The sequence below is a fragment of the Girardinichthys multiradiatus genome, chromosome 9 (assembly GCF_021462225.1).
Source record: "Girardinichthys multiradiatus isolate DD_20200921_A chromosome 9, DD_fGirMul_XY1, whole genome shotgun sequence".
Lineage (NCBI taxonomy): Eukaryota > Metazoa > Chordata > Actinopteri > Cyprinodontiformes > Goodeidae > Girardinichthys > Girardinichthys multiradiatus.
Window position 1 is genome coordinate 41,077,722 of NC_061802.1, and position 16,359 is coordinate 41,094,080.

Consider the following 16,359-nt stretch of genomic DNA (forward strand, 5'->3'; position numbering starts at 1 on the left):
TGTAGGTGCATAATTTATTTTATTTAAAAATATAAAAGGAAGTGTAGGTGCTCAGTATCTGAAAATTCATCAAAAAATTACATATGATCATACATGAAACCAGACTTGGTGTTATTAGATATGTCTCTGGGTATGAGACAAATATGTAGAAAATAACTTAAATATTAAGCTATATAGTTCATTAGTTATAGTATATGTTCCCAATGCAAACAGAAACCAAAGTTCATTCCAACCTAATACGAACACGTAATGTTCAAAGATATTTAGCTGTTTATTTAATAATTATTTCATTCCTATCTTCGATGCAAAATAATTTTTGTGAAGTACATATGAGTGATTTATAAATTGTCTTGTCTTTTAATGAGCAAAGCTGCTTTCAAATTGGATCAGAAGTGTGCTGGATGGTACGTCCATGCAGGTTGTGTCCATGTGTCTTCTCTTGCCTTACTACTAACCTACCGATACCAAGTGGGCACACACCTGATCCAATGTGAAAGTATCATGTCATATTTTCAGAGTTATGAATATCATACTCCATAAAGAAATCCAAAAACCTCTGGATGTATCTCTTCTGGAAAACATCCTCAGTTACAGCAGTGAGGCAACTGGCAGAAACTGGAGCTGAAGAAATCATGGTCACTGAGGACAAATCTTGATTATGGATTCCTCTCACTGATGCAGCCTTCCAAGGAACACTCTTTTTCAAAATGTTCTACTGCATAGCAACGTTATGAGATCACACTTGTATTTCTGACTTCTTCTCCAGATCGTACTCCTGGGTCAGTTTTGCTTTCCAACCCAGGATGATCAGAAGGGTGATGCCCATGATCTTATAACCCACCTGTAAACCCAAGTATCTGTAGGGGTAAGAATTGATTTATTAGTGAATATGATGCATATGTTCCATGTAGACATATAATATCTTCAGAGTCATAAATGTTCCTACCGATGCCTCATGAGGTTGTTGTCATAGTATCCACAGCTAAACTGCTTGCCACACACTGTTCTCCACCAGATGCAGGACATATCAAAGGCCAACCCAAAGAGTGCTGGAGCTGGAAGCCAGGCTAACAGAGGCAGAGACAATTTGTGTTTTTGAAGCAGCCTCAGACAAGTTTTGTTCCTGAATGGTTAAAAATCAGCTAACAGACTGAGATTTAGGCTGAATTCAACTTGTTTGGCCTGGAAGAATCAATGCTGTGTTAAAGTTACACACTGACAATGACAAAAGGATTTAAACATTTTTGGGTTAGCTGCTGTGTAAAAAAAAGCTACACTACATCCATATGAAAAAAAACAGCATGGAAACCCAAACTGTAAAATTAATCCATGCATATATGTTAGTATTAGTGTGAATCCTGTAAACATTCACAATTATAGTGTTCCTGTTTAACTTAATTCTTTGTTATTCTTCTAGTTTCTATATCTTTTCTAATTGATTTTCTTTTATATTTTAAATATCCATTTTAAATTCTCCAAATTTTTTCAGCAGTAGAAAACTATCCTCTACTTACCTACAAACTGCCAAAATGTTAAAATGACATTAAGATGAAATAATAACAGGGTTTTGGTTCAGCACTGAATGCCTTAAAAATGATTTGAATACAAAATAAATGTTCTATCTAATATATAATTAGATTAAGTATTTTAGTAAGAACTTACCTAATAGTCTCATAAGTAAGAACTGAATTCCTATAGCAAATGATTTCTCCTCAAAGGAAACACATCTGAAATGTAGAAAAAACACATGACTCAACCTTACAGTCTAAGAATGATTAGTAACTGTGAACCTTTACAGCATAAAGTAAAATGGACAAATGTATTGGCATGCCTGATAGACATAAATTGCCAAAAAAATAAATGTGTCTTTACTGCAGTAGTGTAATCTCACACCACATTTTATTTTAATGCATTTATTTAGTAGGGGGAAAATACAATGTTGAGATAGTAACTGGAACTGTGTGCTTTGCTGAAATTAGCCTAAGATTGAGGTTTTTACACTGTTTCACACCAAACACTTCAGAAAGGTTTAGTGTGAAACAAAGGCTGAACATGAGAAAAGACACCTCATGCCGTCTGTTAAGAAAGGTTTCGGATCAGTGATTCTGGGGGCCTGTTCCTCTTCTAAATGCTGCTGGAATCATGTTAAATGGCCTCTGACAGTAAACTGATAATGAGTTGTAATGGTGCATTTCAACAGAATATGATCTAAAAATATGGGCAAAGAGACGGTTGCCTTGACACAAAATCAACCTTCTTCCATGGTCATCACAGTCCCCAGACCTAAATATTATAGATGTTAGCTGAAGAGAAGAGAGCGAACCCAGAGATTTGATATGAGGAATGGTCAGAGATCTTTCTGCTCTATATGTTAGAATCAAGTATGGGAAACTTTTTCCCACTGAATATTTGTGCCCAAATTAAGGATTGTGTTACTGCAACAAAAGATAATTAACTGAAGCCTTTTTACACATCTTTACAATGGATACCAACAAATGTGTCTGTGTATGTACCTATGTTGACAGTTTTATTTACCTGAGCACCATCATGTATAACGGGTTGTGAGTGAGGCAGGCAATCAGCGACGCTAGAGAGATGATCAGGATGACTGGGAGGAGAAAATGAGGGCAGTTGTTTTCACAAGGATCTGGACGGGCATGGCTCTGACCCCCAGATATACATCTGCAGTTGGTATATAGCTGTATCCAATGGAAAATAAGGGGAATCTTAGAAACACCTCAGTCTCTGTGACCTTCTGACTTTAGATAACATTATTGTTATTAGCAGTAGCCAGACAGCTTTGCAACCAAACTAGCAGATCATATTTCTGCCACCACTCGTTGCATTTACAGATTTTAATATTTAATAGCTGTCTTTAAGTATTATGAGTTAGGGTCTTTTCAGGGGCACTGACTTGCACTTACAGTAATAAAATGTTTTCATCAACTCTTTTAGTGAGAAAATTGGATCACTCATCCTTCCTAAAAGGAATTGAATAGTGCAAAACTACAGCTTGTTTCACTTTTCACACTTTTAATAGGCCTTCAGAAATGACTGGACTCTAATGAAAACACAGTGGTGTCAAAATGTAAGCCTGTTTCCATAATAAAAGTATTTAAAGGCTTTCCAAAAAGATACATGTTTTTCAACCATTACAAAAATATTAAAAGAAAACTATACACTGGATAATTGAAAGAAATTATGAGTGGAGCACAATTAAATGCATTTGTCAGTGAAAATGTGAAGAAATATTATTGCTACTATCTAAGGTGATGACAATTATAATAAAATGAGTTTGTTTTTTATTGTTTATTAAGATTACCAAGAGGCAGCTGCAGTAATTTATGCAAATTAAACCAAATAAATCCATTTGTGTGACTGTATGCGTAATTTCCACCTCCATACAAAGAAAAGAATAATTACATGACTTTTGTGCATTATTCCTCTAGCTGAGAGTGGTGATGTCCATCTTTAACCTTTAATATTGCGCATTTGGAATGCAAGATGTCTGGATCTAATACATCAGCCGCACAATCCACCAGCTAAATGATTTTTCACAAACTGACGTTTCTACACTTCTTCTCTAAAGACGATTCCTCTGCACACTGGGATTTAAAAGGCTTTCGATTAGATATCAAAAACAAGCTGCTAATATTCTGCTAGGATCACACATTTTGTAACTGAAAGATGCAGGTCAGCATGAGACCAAATGTCAGTCCTCTCTGACATGCAGTGATTTCCAAAAGTATTCACAACCCTTAAAATTTTCCACATTTTGTCACATCGCAAACATCAACGCATGTCCATGAGAACATGGAGGGGAAAAACATTTTAAATTCCCTTCTTACAAATAAAAATCTAAGTGTTGCATGCATTTGGATTAAGTCCCTCACTCTGACACCGCTAAACAAAATCAAGTTCAAACAATAGCCTTCAGATGTCCCCTATTTAGTAAACAGTCTACCCGTGTGTAAATAAATCCTAGTTATAACTTAAAGTTGTAAAAAACTTTAAAGCAGAAAAAATCCAAAGCTTCCAAAGCAATCTTTCATCTAAAGCTGGAAAGAGTATGGCACATTCCAAACCTATGAAGCCATGTTTGCCGAAAATGATAGGGTGAACAAGGAGAAAATTAGTGTACCAGCCAACATGACCATGGTAGCTCTGGAGGAGCAGCAGAGGAACTAAATACAGGGCAATCCTATAGGAGTATCTGTTAGAGGCTGCAAAAGACTTGAGACCGGGTGAACGTTTCACCTTCCAGCAGTATAACAACCCGAAATGTACAGCCAGAGGTACAATGGAATAATTTCGATTAAAGCATACACAAGTATTGGAATAGCCCAGTCAAATCCAGACCTAACTGTGACTGACAATCTGATTTTCAGCTATTGTGCTTAGACATATCAGTCTGTAGATGTGCAAAGCTGGTAGACACATACCTAAAAAAAAACCTGCAGTTGTTACTGCAGGAGAAGTTGGTTCACAAAGTACTGACTGAAGGAGGGGTGAATACAATACACTTTTTAGGTTTTTATAAAACAGAAACATCAAAACAATTTATTTTTCTTCCACCTCAAAATTATGCACTACTTTGTGTTGGATTATAACATAAAATCCTAATAAAATACAGGTTTATGATTTTGTTAGTTTTGCAAGGTAGTCCATCACAGCGACAATTTTCTTCAAGAGTTTTATTTCTGACATTATCTGTTGCTTTATTTTCCAAATACGGATTTTCACTAAGCTGACAGAACTATGAGTGGTGGCCATAAACAAAGCAGCCTGAATTCCTAAAATTCCTAGTTTCTCCACTAAGTGAACTTCTGTTTTCTAGGTTGAATGGTTGACTGAAGTTACAGTACGTCCATTCGAAATGTTCTTTTCACATTTTCTTTAATTAATAATTGGCCTTTTATCAAAGTATTTTAAGAAAAAAAAAATACTTTCTCAGATTCAGTGGCAGTTTGCCGAAAGAGCAAAATTTAGTCAAACACTCCTGTGTCCCTCACTCAAATATGCAAACACAAAGGTTTTCTCTTGTGTAAAACCTAAACTGAATGCCTTCTAAGAGAAAACAAAAGGTATTTCATAAAACGACATCAGAGACTTGGCTTGATGGAGGGGTAAATGTCATGGTGATGTGCAATGCATTGAATTGCTTTCACTTTAAACGAGCAATCACACTTGTCATCTGTTTTGTGTTTGATGTGTTGAAACTAAGTCTACAGACATATTTTTTTCTCCCACTTACTAATTCGCAAATTAATTTTCTAAATCCACTGTTTCCTGTTCAACATTAGAGAGGGAGACTGGTGCAGAGAGGAACATGAGATAGCAACAGTCCACATGTTTACACCGTAGGGTCATTTAGATTCACCAGCTCATCTTGCCCTAAAATCTTTGGGTTGCGTGATTAAACCAGATGATTTTTTAGGTTGCATGTTTTTTTTTCCTTAGAAGAGAAGGCAACTTAAATCATATGTCCTTTATATACAGAGAACCATAAAGAACAGCTGAGAGAAGGTACTGACCTGAACTCTTAAAGTGTTGCTGGGGTCTTTGGTGAAGTTTGTACAGCCTGCATGGCAGGGAGAAATGTACTCAACACCATCAGAGCCACAGACAGGATGGAAGGCACTCTCAGGACAGGAGCAGCTGATGTTGCACTTGGATAATGGCCTGTAGAGGGCAGCAGGGTTAAACCAACACACAGGTAGGTGGTCCTGATAATCCAAACTAAATTGCCAGTCTTAATAAAACACAACACAGTTATGAGTTGAGGGCACAGAAATCTTAGACTTCTTAGCCCTAATATTTTGCAAAAATATTTCCAAAAGGATTTGGAGTTTCGAGTAAAGAGGAAAACTGAATGTTAGAAAACTAAGCACGTACAACAATGGAGGAGCAGGTTTCTAGTGGTCTGTGGCATGAATTTGTGGAACAATATTATATAAAATCCCTACTGCAAAAGTATATGGATGTCACAGAGTTTTAAGCACACTGTGGGGATCTGTCGGCATACTGTTCAGGGAGGTTGTAGCAGTACTGTATACTGAACAATACTGGATTCGTGGGATGCGTTGTGTACATATAATGGACTATATAAAATAAAAACGGTGTTGTTTTGTTGGTTGTTTTGCTAAAGGTCAAAGTAGTTGTATGGATAACTTACAAGGAACTATTTGAAGATAGAATGGATGCAGTAGACTGAATGACAATAAATTAATTGTAAAGATATACATGTCCCCTCCTTGAACCGCCACCTTATCGTGGTGGAGGGGTTTGAGTGCTCAAATGATCCTAGAGGTTATGTTGTCTGGGGCCTAAATGCCCCTGGTATGGTCTCCCATGGCAAACAGGCTCTAGGTGATGGGCCAGACAAAGAATGGTTCAAGAATCCCTCATGAGGACCAAAATATTGAGGCACGTGACGTCGCCTGGTACGGCGGAACCGGGGTCCCACCCTGGAGCCAGGCCTGGGGTCGGGACTCGTCGGAAAGCGCCTGGTGGCTGGGTTGCTCCTCGCGGGACCCGGCCGGGCCAAGCCTGAACGAGAGACGCGAGGGAATCCCCCAGTGGGCCCACCACCTGCAGGGGGAACCGTGAGGGACCGGTGAAAGAAGATTGGGTGGCGGACGAAGGTGGAGACCTCAGCGGCCCGATCCCCACATGCTTAGGCTGGCTCTAGGGACGTGGAATGTCACCTCGCTGGGGGGGAAGGAGCCTGAGCTTGTGCGGGAGGTCGAGAGATATCGACTAGAAATTGTCGGGCTCGCCTCCACGCACAGCGTGGGCTCTGGAAGCCATCTCCTTGAGAGGGGTTGGACTCTCTTCTACTCTGGAGTGGCCCACGGGGAGAGGCGGCGGGCTGGTGTGGGTTTGCTTGTTGCCCCCCAGCTCAGCCGTCTCGTGTTGGGGTTTACCCCAATGGATGAGAGGGTCGTATCCCTGTGCCTTTGGGTTGGGGAGAGGTCTCTGACTATCATTTCAGCCTACGGGCCGAGTGGTAGTGCAGAGTACCCGGCATTCTTGGCCCCCTCCCGGGGACTCCATTATTCTGCTGGGGGACTTCAACGCCCACGTGGGGGACGACAGTGACACCTGGAGAGGCGTGATCGGGAGGAATGGCCTACCCGATCTGAATCCGAGTGGTGCTTTGTTATTGGACTTCTGTGCTAGTCACGGATTGTCCATAACGAACACCATGTTCAAACATAAGGGTGTCCATCAGTGCACTTGGCACCAGGACACCCTAAGCTGGAGGTCAATGATCGACTTTGTTGTCGTATCATCAGACCTTCGGCCGCATGATTTGGACACTCGGGTGAAGAGAGGGGCTGAGCTGTCCACTGATCACCACCTGGTGGTGAGTTGGATTCGCTGGAGGAGGAGAAAGCCGGACAGACTTGGCAGGCCCAAGCGCATAGTGAGGGTCTGCTGGGAACGCCTGGCGGGAGAGCTTCGACCAGATCCCGGGGGATGTTGGAAACATAGAGTCCGAGTGGACCATGTTCTCCGCATCTATTGTCGATGCTGTTGCCCGTAGCTGCGGCCGTAAGGTCTGCAGTGTCTGTCGCGGCGGCAATCCCAGAACCCGGTGGTGGACACCGGCAGTAAGGGATGCTGTCAAGCTGAAGAAGGAGTCCTATCGGCTGTGGTTGGCTTGTGGGACTCCTGAGGCGGCTGACGGGTACCGTGAGGCCAAGCGTGCTGCGGCCCGGGCTGTGGCAGAGGCAAAAACACGGGCCTGGGAGGAGTTTGGTGAGGCCATGGAGAAGGACTACCGGTTGGCCTCAAAGCGATTCTGGCAAACCGTCCGGCGCCTCAGGAGGAGGAAGCAGTGCTTCGCCAACACTGTTTATAGTGGGGATGGGAGACTGATGACCTCGATTGAGGACATTATCGGGCGGTTGAAAGAGTACTTCGAGGATCTCCTCAATCCTGCCATCACGCATTCCGTGGTGGAAACAGAGGCTGGGGACTCGGGGTTGGACTCTTTAATCACCCAGGCTGAAGTCACCGAGGTGGTTAAAAAGCTCCGCGGTGGCAAGTCTTCGGGGGTGGATGAGATCCGCCCTGAGTACCTCAAGTCTCTGGATGTTGTAGGGCTGTCATGGTTGAGGGTGTGTTCCAACTACAGGGGGATCACACTCCTCAGCCTCCCTGGTAAGGCCTACGCCAGGGTATTGGAGAGGAGAGTCCGACCGATAGTCGAACCTCGGCTTCAGGAGGAGCAGTGTGGTTTTCGTCCCGGCCGTGGAACACTGGACCAGCTCTATACCCTCTACAGGGTGCTCAAGGGTTCATGGGAGTTTGCCCAACCGGTTCACATGTGTTTTGAGGACCTGGAGAAGGCATTCGACTGTGTCCCTCGTGATGCCCTGTGGGGGGTGCTCCAGGAGTATGGAATCGGGGGCTCTTTATTAGGGGCCATCTGGTCCCTGTACGAGCGGAGCAGGAGTTTGGTCCGCATTGCCGGCACTAATTTGGACCTGTTCCCGGTTCCTGTTGGACTCCGGCAGGGCTGCCCTTTGTCACCGGTTCTGTTCATAACTTTTATGGACAGGATTTGTAGATGCAGCCAAGGGCCGGAGGGGGTCTGGTTTGGGGACCAGTGGATTTCGTCTCTTCTTTTTGTGGATGACGTGGTCCTGCTGGCCCCCTCTAGCCAAGACCTACAGCAGGCGCTGTGGCGGTTCGCAGCTGAGTGTGAAGCGGCTGGGATGAGGATCAGCTCCTCCAAGTCCGAGGCCATGGTACTCAACCGGAAAAGGGTGGCTTGTCCTCTTCAGGTTGGAGGGGAGTTCCTGCCTCAAGTGGAGGAGTTTAAGTATCTCGGGGTCTTGTTCACGAGTGAGGGAAGAATGGAGCGGGAGATCGACAGACGGATCGGTGCGGCTGCCACAGTAATGGGGGCACTGTGCCGGTCCATTGTGGCGAAGAGAGAGCTGAGCCGAAAAGCAAAGCTCTCAATTTACCGGTCGGTCTACGTTCCTACCCTCACCTATGGCCATGAACTTTGGGTCATGACTGAAAGAACGAGATTCCGGATACAAGCAGCTGAAATGAGCTTCCTCCGTAGGGTGGCCGGGCCCTCCCTTAGAGATAGGGTGAGGAGCACGGCCATCCGGGAGGGGCTCGGAGTAGAGCCGCTGCTCCTCCACATCGAGAGGAGCCAGTTGAGGTGGCTCGGGCATCTATACCGGATGCCTCCTGGACGCCTTCTTCGGGAGGTGTTCCAGGCACGTCCCACCGGGAGGAGGCCCAGGGGACGGCCCAGGACACGCTGGAGGGACTAAGTCTCTCGGCTGGCCTGGGAACGCCTTGGGCTCCCCTGGAGGAGCTGGAGGAGGTGTCTGGAGAGAGGGACGTCTGGGCGTCTCTGCTGAGTCTGCTGCCCCCGCGACCCGGTCCCGGATAAGCGGAAGACGACGAGTACGAGTACGAGTATATGTCTTTGCTCTCCACAAACCAAGGCTTTTGACATTAACATAAAAGCAGCAGCAAATTTAAAGACACCTGAAATCACAAAAAACTTTTAACAGTTTCAACGTTTCTTCGCACACCTGTACTGTCCCAGCTGATCATTGACCTCAGAGACTCTCTGTGTGTCGCAGCCCATGAAGAAGAGAGGGACGCAGAGGAGGGTGGAAATGGTCAGCATAATGACAGAGAAGCGTGGGATACTCTTCAGAGAAAGTCCCATTCTCTTCATTATGACACCACCAATCAGCATCCCCACAGCCACAGCTGGCAGATTCACAGCACCTGGGAAACATGAACGACTTGGTTTCTACACATTGCTGACACAACCTTAAAGTAACAGTTTTCAGTACATTTCTCTTTTTTACAGTTCAACCTTAAATTGACCGTTTACTCACAACGGGCTTGAATCTCATATTCTTTTCAAATGCATCTTTTTAGCAAGTTTCACTTTTTTGGGGATGGAATAAAACAGCTTCATTGGGTTTATAAACAAGTAATGTGTACAAATGGTGGAATTAATTATGGGTTCTCTCTAATGCATACATAGTCAAAGTTATACTTACCTCCCCACATTGTATTAAACAAAGAAAGACCCGCTGATATTTAAAAATTCTGGCCATGATGGCAGTAGCTAAAAACAGTACTAAAATACAACACTCACATAAAAATGTTCACAATTTCTAGCACATAAAGGACACACATTCTTTAGCCATCACCAAGCTTCTGGCACAATTCCTTCTAGATACTTGACCACTTTTCTTGGTAGAACTCGAACACTAAGGAAATAAGCCCCTGCTCAAAAATCAACATATTTATGCTCGACTGAAATTTTGTTTCAAATAAGAAAGATCGAGCAATTTGGCCATAATGACAGAAATTATGTTTAGAGAGTCGAGGTGAGACTTTTGAACCACTAGACTGACATTGTTGGTGTTGAGGTCGGACCAGGATGCAGAGAGACGCTAGGCAGCCAGATTGTAGCAGAGGTCATGGTTTAATGGAAAATGAGGACAACTTACAGGAGATGGTAACTTAGCATGAGACACTGGAATGAGCTGGAGCAATACTGACGGGAAAGCAGATACATTGCAGGAGATACACTGGCTGAGAATCGGGAACATTGCAGACGTGGCGACAGGGAACACTGGGAACAGGTGAGTATAAATACAAGGGAACTGAATGATGAGACAATGGGCAATAGAGAGGCAGGTAATCAGAGTGAATGATTGCAGAGACAGAAGGGGAAAACCAAACTAATGGAAAACAGACCTAAGGAAACCTATATAAATAAAACCCCTAACATAAAACACAAAACTAAATCCGAAAGAAACACTAACTAGACAAAGCAGGGACATGAAGAGCTATACTAAAGAGCTAGGTTGGGAAAGAACAACTAATCATAAGGGAAACAAGCAACTGGGTAAATAATAACAAAATGGGGTCTTAGGCCAAAGGGGAAAGGGAACTAATAAACTAGAAGAATGCAGCAAGAACAAATAACCTAACAGTAAACAAGCACAGAAACACTAAGCAAGAAACTAAACTAGAAAACCCAAAAAAGCAAAGAGAACTGTAATAATAATCATAATAATAATAAGGAGAAAACCATTTTAAGCAATAAATAAATGAGAAAGCAACCACCAAGGGAACTATGAGCGAGGGGAGAAAGAACTACTAAAACTAGAAGGCAGGAGAGAGAACAAAACTATCAGGAAACAGAATGAATAAACAGACATAACTACTAAACCCAAAGGAATAGAAACATCTAGCTGAAAAGTAAACAGACACAAAACCAAAACAAAGTCCAAAATGGCAGATCCTGACACAGACAACTGTTCCAACTGCATAGCTTGGTGGTGGTAGCATCATACTGTGGGGCTGTTTCACTACCAATACCACTATCAGTGAAACAGCCTTACAGTATGACAGAAGGTACAGATTCCTTTAGTTTTAAAGTCACACCTTTTTTCTCCAGGCATGCTTATTGGCATTGTGGCGAAGTAGCTCAGTCTTATGTAAGCAGACTGCTGCTAATTTCAATCCAGCTTGAAGATGTCCTTTACGGAGCAGATTCTTTTTACTTGGTTGGCACAGTCTCAGTACATGATCATGTAAAATGGGCGTCACTGTGGTCAGTAAGACTGGTGTCCCCGCAGTTTCCAGTTTATGTGTTTTAAGGAACGATTTGGACTGTGGGGTTGTGCAGAATTGGCTCAGAAAGAAAGAAAGAAGCCTTAAATATGTGATATTTGTTTACGCTCAAACTAATCATGTTTAGTTACAAAGCACACGATGTGTGTTTAATGTACACTTCTACCATACCTACCTACTAGCTGGCTAGTGCGGACAACTGAAGCCCCATACTGTCTCTCCAGGAACTTGCTAAGGAAGGTTGCTAGGCCTGCTGTGACTGAGGAGAAACAACACTGGGCCAGGATCAGCAAGAGCAAAAAAGGACTCAGGAGCAGGCGGACAAACATTCTAGGGAACACTGGCCATAACACAAACAGGAACATTGATTAATACAATGCTGCTGGATAGTCAGGAAATCTGTCTAGTAGCCGGTTTGCGATACACTTACATTTAAGGAAATCAAGCAAAGATATATCCTTGTTCTTTAAGTCATTGTTTGAGTCAGTCTCACTCAAGGTCCTCTAGAAAATAGCAAACAGAGGGGTTATGTCAGCTCTTCTTTACCCAGAAAAGTTTTTTGTTTATTATTGCCATTAAGGTCTTGCCATATAGGTTCATTCCTTTGTGTTTAGTTTCTTAGTTTATTCTTGTGTTCTGTTCTTGGTACATTTGGAATTATCTTTGTTTGATGTTTCCCTTTTGGTTTGATAGTTTCTTTTTATCTCTGTTCAGCTCCATTCGTGTTAATTAGTCTCTCTCAGCTTCTCTGTTTTCATTCTGCCCCAGCTGCTCTACATTTCCTCTGATTAGCTCAGTTCCAGTTGTCATCTTTCACCTCTACTTCAGTAGTTAAGCTTCTGATTTTTCATTGTACACTGCTGGATTCTCCTGGAGGCCTCTTGTGCCTCTTGACCTGCTGTCCCTGTGTTTTGTTTCCTTGTGAGTTTTCCTCAGTTCTTTATTAACGTACACAGTTTAACTTTATTAGTCTCTGCATTTAGGTCTATCTAAAACCACACATTGAGAGTAATGAATACAGGTGTTTCTAACACACCAGTCCGAAAGATCAGAAAATCTTAAATAGCTACTTTGTCTGGTCATATTGTCTTGTAATATACTGACAAGACCATGCAACAACTACACATGCATCACTGACCCCAAATCACCTACGTTTCCCCTCACTATTAAGAGAAATTTTAACTTATTATTTTTAACTTAATTTTAATTAATGTTGTATCCATGATATCATTGACTTTTTGAAACAGTAGGACATTTTAAATAGAAATGCAGTAAAATGAAAATGAGTCATGAAAGTGGGCCTTTGAACCAAGGCATATGGCCAAATTAATTAACATACCGGTAATATGCTCTGACTGTCAAAATGAGGGTTGTTTAAACACCAGTTGTAAGACCGATTGTTCCAAGGGTTATATTGTTTAATAGCATCTTTTTTTGACTGGATTTTACCAAAGTAAACATACTCAAACTAAATTAAAGATTGGATTGTTCCACTGCTAAAACAATGAATTTAAGTTACATCTACCTGAATATTTCCTTGTTTGTATGTATTTTCCCATGAATATGAGAATGTCAAAAAATGTTTTTTTAGATAACAGTTGTTCACTAACTAGAAAAAAAGGAAAGGAAAAGTGCCATTTTTCCTAAGGTGCACTTTCTTTTATTGCATTTATATCAGATTGTCTAAAAGATATATTATAATAATAATATATTACATTTAAAAAAATAATGTTCCTAAACAAATTCCTGCGTGACAACAGAAATAAACTATGTTGCCAAAAGTATTTATCTGTAAACTTCTACATGTACATGAACTTTGATGACACCTTATTCTTAATCCATAAGGTGTAATTTGTTGATGGACCAACCGATGCCAGCTATGGCAACTTTAACTACTCTGTAGACATCTTCCATAAGGTTTAGGAGTGTGTTCATTGTCTGATGAGAAAACCAGAATTGCAGCCTTCGTTTTGATTCTTCCCAAAGGTGTTGAAGAATGTTGAGGTCAGAACTCTTTGCAAGCCTGTGAAGTTTTTCCACACCAAATTTATACATCTGCAGCCATAGAAGTGACTGAAACACCAGAATTCATTGATTTGGTGGTGGGACCCAATAGTTTTGGCAGTATAGTGCATCTTAAGTTACTGTAAATATATGGTCAATGGTATAGTTCTGAAGTGAAATCAACTTGTAATGCCAACATAAACCCAGCAGAGGTCAGTAAAATATAGCAGAAAAACTGACAATTTCATACACATAAAAAACCTATCTACAGCTACAAACTTGAAATAATAGCTTTCCTTTCCTTTCACGTGTCAACATTTTTGGACAATTTTGTATCCAACAAGATGTATTAAAACATGGCAGTCCTGTGTGAATGATCTGCCTTGCCAGAGTCACACTTACATTCACCTTTGATTTCATTTCGCGAGGGAAGAAGAAGTAAGGGATGGAGGTGAGAACCAGAAAGCCAGTGGTAATAAGGAAACCCATCCACCAAGCCCCAACCCAGCGGGGATCGTTGTTTTTCAACTCCTGTTCTGCACCTGAAGCAAACAGCATCAACCTCTGAGTCTCCACAAACTGGAGCAGAGCATCTACATCTAACCTGAATATAAATGAACTGCAGGGTGTATTTAAAGATTTTATCATTACCCAAACCACTTCTGTCAACATCCACATAGATCTGCAGCATTGCTGAGCCCAGCAGGAAGCCAACGGAAGGTCCAAATACTGATAGAGCAAACACGATGGCTGTGAATGATAAGACAGGGGTTAAAAAAATGCATGCCTCATAGCCAATATTGTTATGCAACATATCATATAAAGGAAATAAAAACAGCCTATACAGGGAACACTACGGAAAGTTAGTGATAAAAACAGAAAGTACGGAATAATTGTGAAGTGGAAGATAAATTTAACATGGTTTTCAAAATATCATGTCTTCGGTCAATATTAATCTAATACAAATAAGTAACATCTGGGGCTACCATTTTTCTTCAGATGTCAAGTAATTTCTTTAAAAAAATTAGCTGTAGCCGTTTTAAATACAACTTTTTTGTGAAGGCCTCAGAGTTTTCTTAGAGAACAATAGTGAATGATCAGCATCATGAAGACAAGTAAAAGCAGACAAATCTGGGACCACGATGTGAGATGCTTAAAGCAAGGTTATGTTAAGAAGTTTTGATAATCTTCTAAAGCTCAGTTCAATCCATCATCTGAAAATGGAACATTAAACCCACTAAGGCATGGTCATCCACCGAAATTGACAGGCCAGGCAAGGAGAGCATTAATCACAGAAGCAGCCGAGAGTCCTATAGTGTGTCTGGAAGAGCTGCAAAGGTCCACTGCTCAGGTGGGAGAAACAGATGACCGGACAACTATTAGTTATGTACTGCTAATCTGACATTTGAGAAAGAGGGGCAAGACTACAGCCTTGAAAGAGAAAGAGAGCCATAAGAAGTCCATATTAAAGCTTGCTACAAGCAATGCAGGAGACACAGCAAACATGAGAAAGAAGGTGTTCTGGGGACATTAGATCAAAATTGTACCTTTTGGCCTCCATGGAAAATGTTGTGTGCCAAAAAAAATAATGCAGATCACCCTGAACACTACCCCTACTGTGAAACATGCCGGTGGCAGCATCATACAATGGGAATGCATTTCTTCAGCAGGGATAGCGAAGTTGGTCCTCAATGCAATTGAGATTATGTGGCATCATTTGGTAAATAAGGTTGACAGATGATCTCTTATCTGGTTTGACTGAGCTTGAGTTGTTTTACAAAGAAGAATGGAGAAACATTTCAGTCTCTAGATGTGCAAAGCTGGTGGGGACATACCCCAAAAGACATGCCGCTATAAATGCAGTGAAAAGTGGTTACACAAAGCATTAACTACTAACCCTTGCCAAACTGAAGAATATCATTTGTAAATAAAAATAATGTATAATTTTTCTTTCCCTTTACCGTTATGCACTACTTAGTGTTAGTTTGTGGTTGTATCATCAGAAAATATGAGAAAGTTCAAGGAGAATAAATACTTTTGCAAGGTACTGTATAACAACTATTCCCTTAAACTGGTCCACAGTTTTGTACACACACTGATATATTCTATCTCTAGGAACTCTAGGTTATTCACCTATGTAGAGAGGGGAGTTTTCTCGTCCCGCAAAATCATCAATGTAGGAAATGCCAAAGGGCTGGATGGGCACCGAGCCCACGCCGAAGAGCAGCTGAGCAATGGCCATAAGTATCCACAGTTGGCTCGTGTCAGCCAATCGCCTGGTATCTTCACGGCCACAAGATTCTGTGCTGGTCGAGTTGTCGTGTAGGTTGCAAATATCATGGCGATCTGGAATGCAGTAGGCAGTCACACATGGTTAAATATTGAAGGAAAGAAGTAAAAAAGAAAGCACAAAAAAGTGATGATTAATGACAGTGAACTGAATATTTTTTATTTCCTGAAGCTTCTCTGGCCCTCTTCTGACACTGCGTGACACCAACATGCTTAGTCTGTGTAAAATTAAAAGGCAGAAGGGGGGTTTTGTTATTGCAAATGAAATACCCTAAGGGTAACTCTAATCTTTGTAGCTTTTAGCACAGAGATTATGAATGTTTCTTCAGTTATTGTTAAAGTTCAAATCAGGAGGGTGAGTGAATCTTGTAGACTCTTGGATAGTCCACTAGGAAGCTGGTGTTGTTCTAGGCAAACCCTCAAGTC

The 16,359-nt window shown here is 41.7% G+C and overlaps 1 protein-coding gene across 2 annotated transcripts in view; it reads right to left on the reverse strand.

The window, feature by feature from the left end:
- Positions 1–16,359, reverse strand: part of slco2a1 (solute carrier organic anion transporter family, member 2A1) — a 31,450-nt gene continuing 15,091 nt past the window's right edge. Inside the window, exons 4-14 of one of the 2 annotated variants that reach the window (XM_047375786.1) lie at positions 15,778–15,990; positions 14,296–14,394; positions 14,053–14,186; positions 12,071–12,143; positions 11,816–11,980; positions 9,570–9,771; positions 5,535–5,682; positions 2,536–2,699; positions 1,663–1,727; positions 947–1,067; positions 1–857 (exon numbers count right to left, since the gene is read on the reverse strand). In XM_047375786.1, the coding sequence (XP_047231742.1) occupies positions 737–857; positions 947–1,067; positions 1,663–1,727; positions 2,536–2,699; positions 5,535–5,682; positions 9,570–9,771; positions 11,816–11,980; positions 12,071–12,143; positions 14,053–14,186; positions 14,296–14,394; positions 15,778–15,990 (1,505 nt within the window). In that variant the 3' untranslated portion in view covers positions 1–736. Of the gene's footprint in view, positions 858–946; positions 1,068–1,662; positions 1,728–2,535; positions 2,700–5,534; positions 5,683–9,569; positions 9,772–11,815; positions 11,981–12,070; positions 12,144–14,046; positions 14,187–14,295; positions 14,395–15,777; positions 15,991–16,359 lie in introns of both variants that reach the window. The other variant, XM_047375785.1, reaches the window with a different exon arrangement.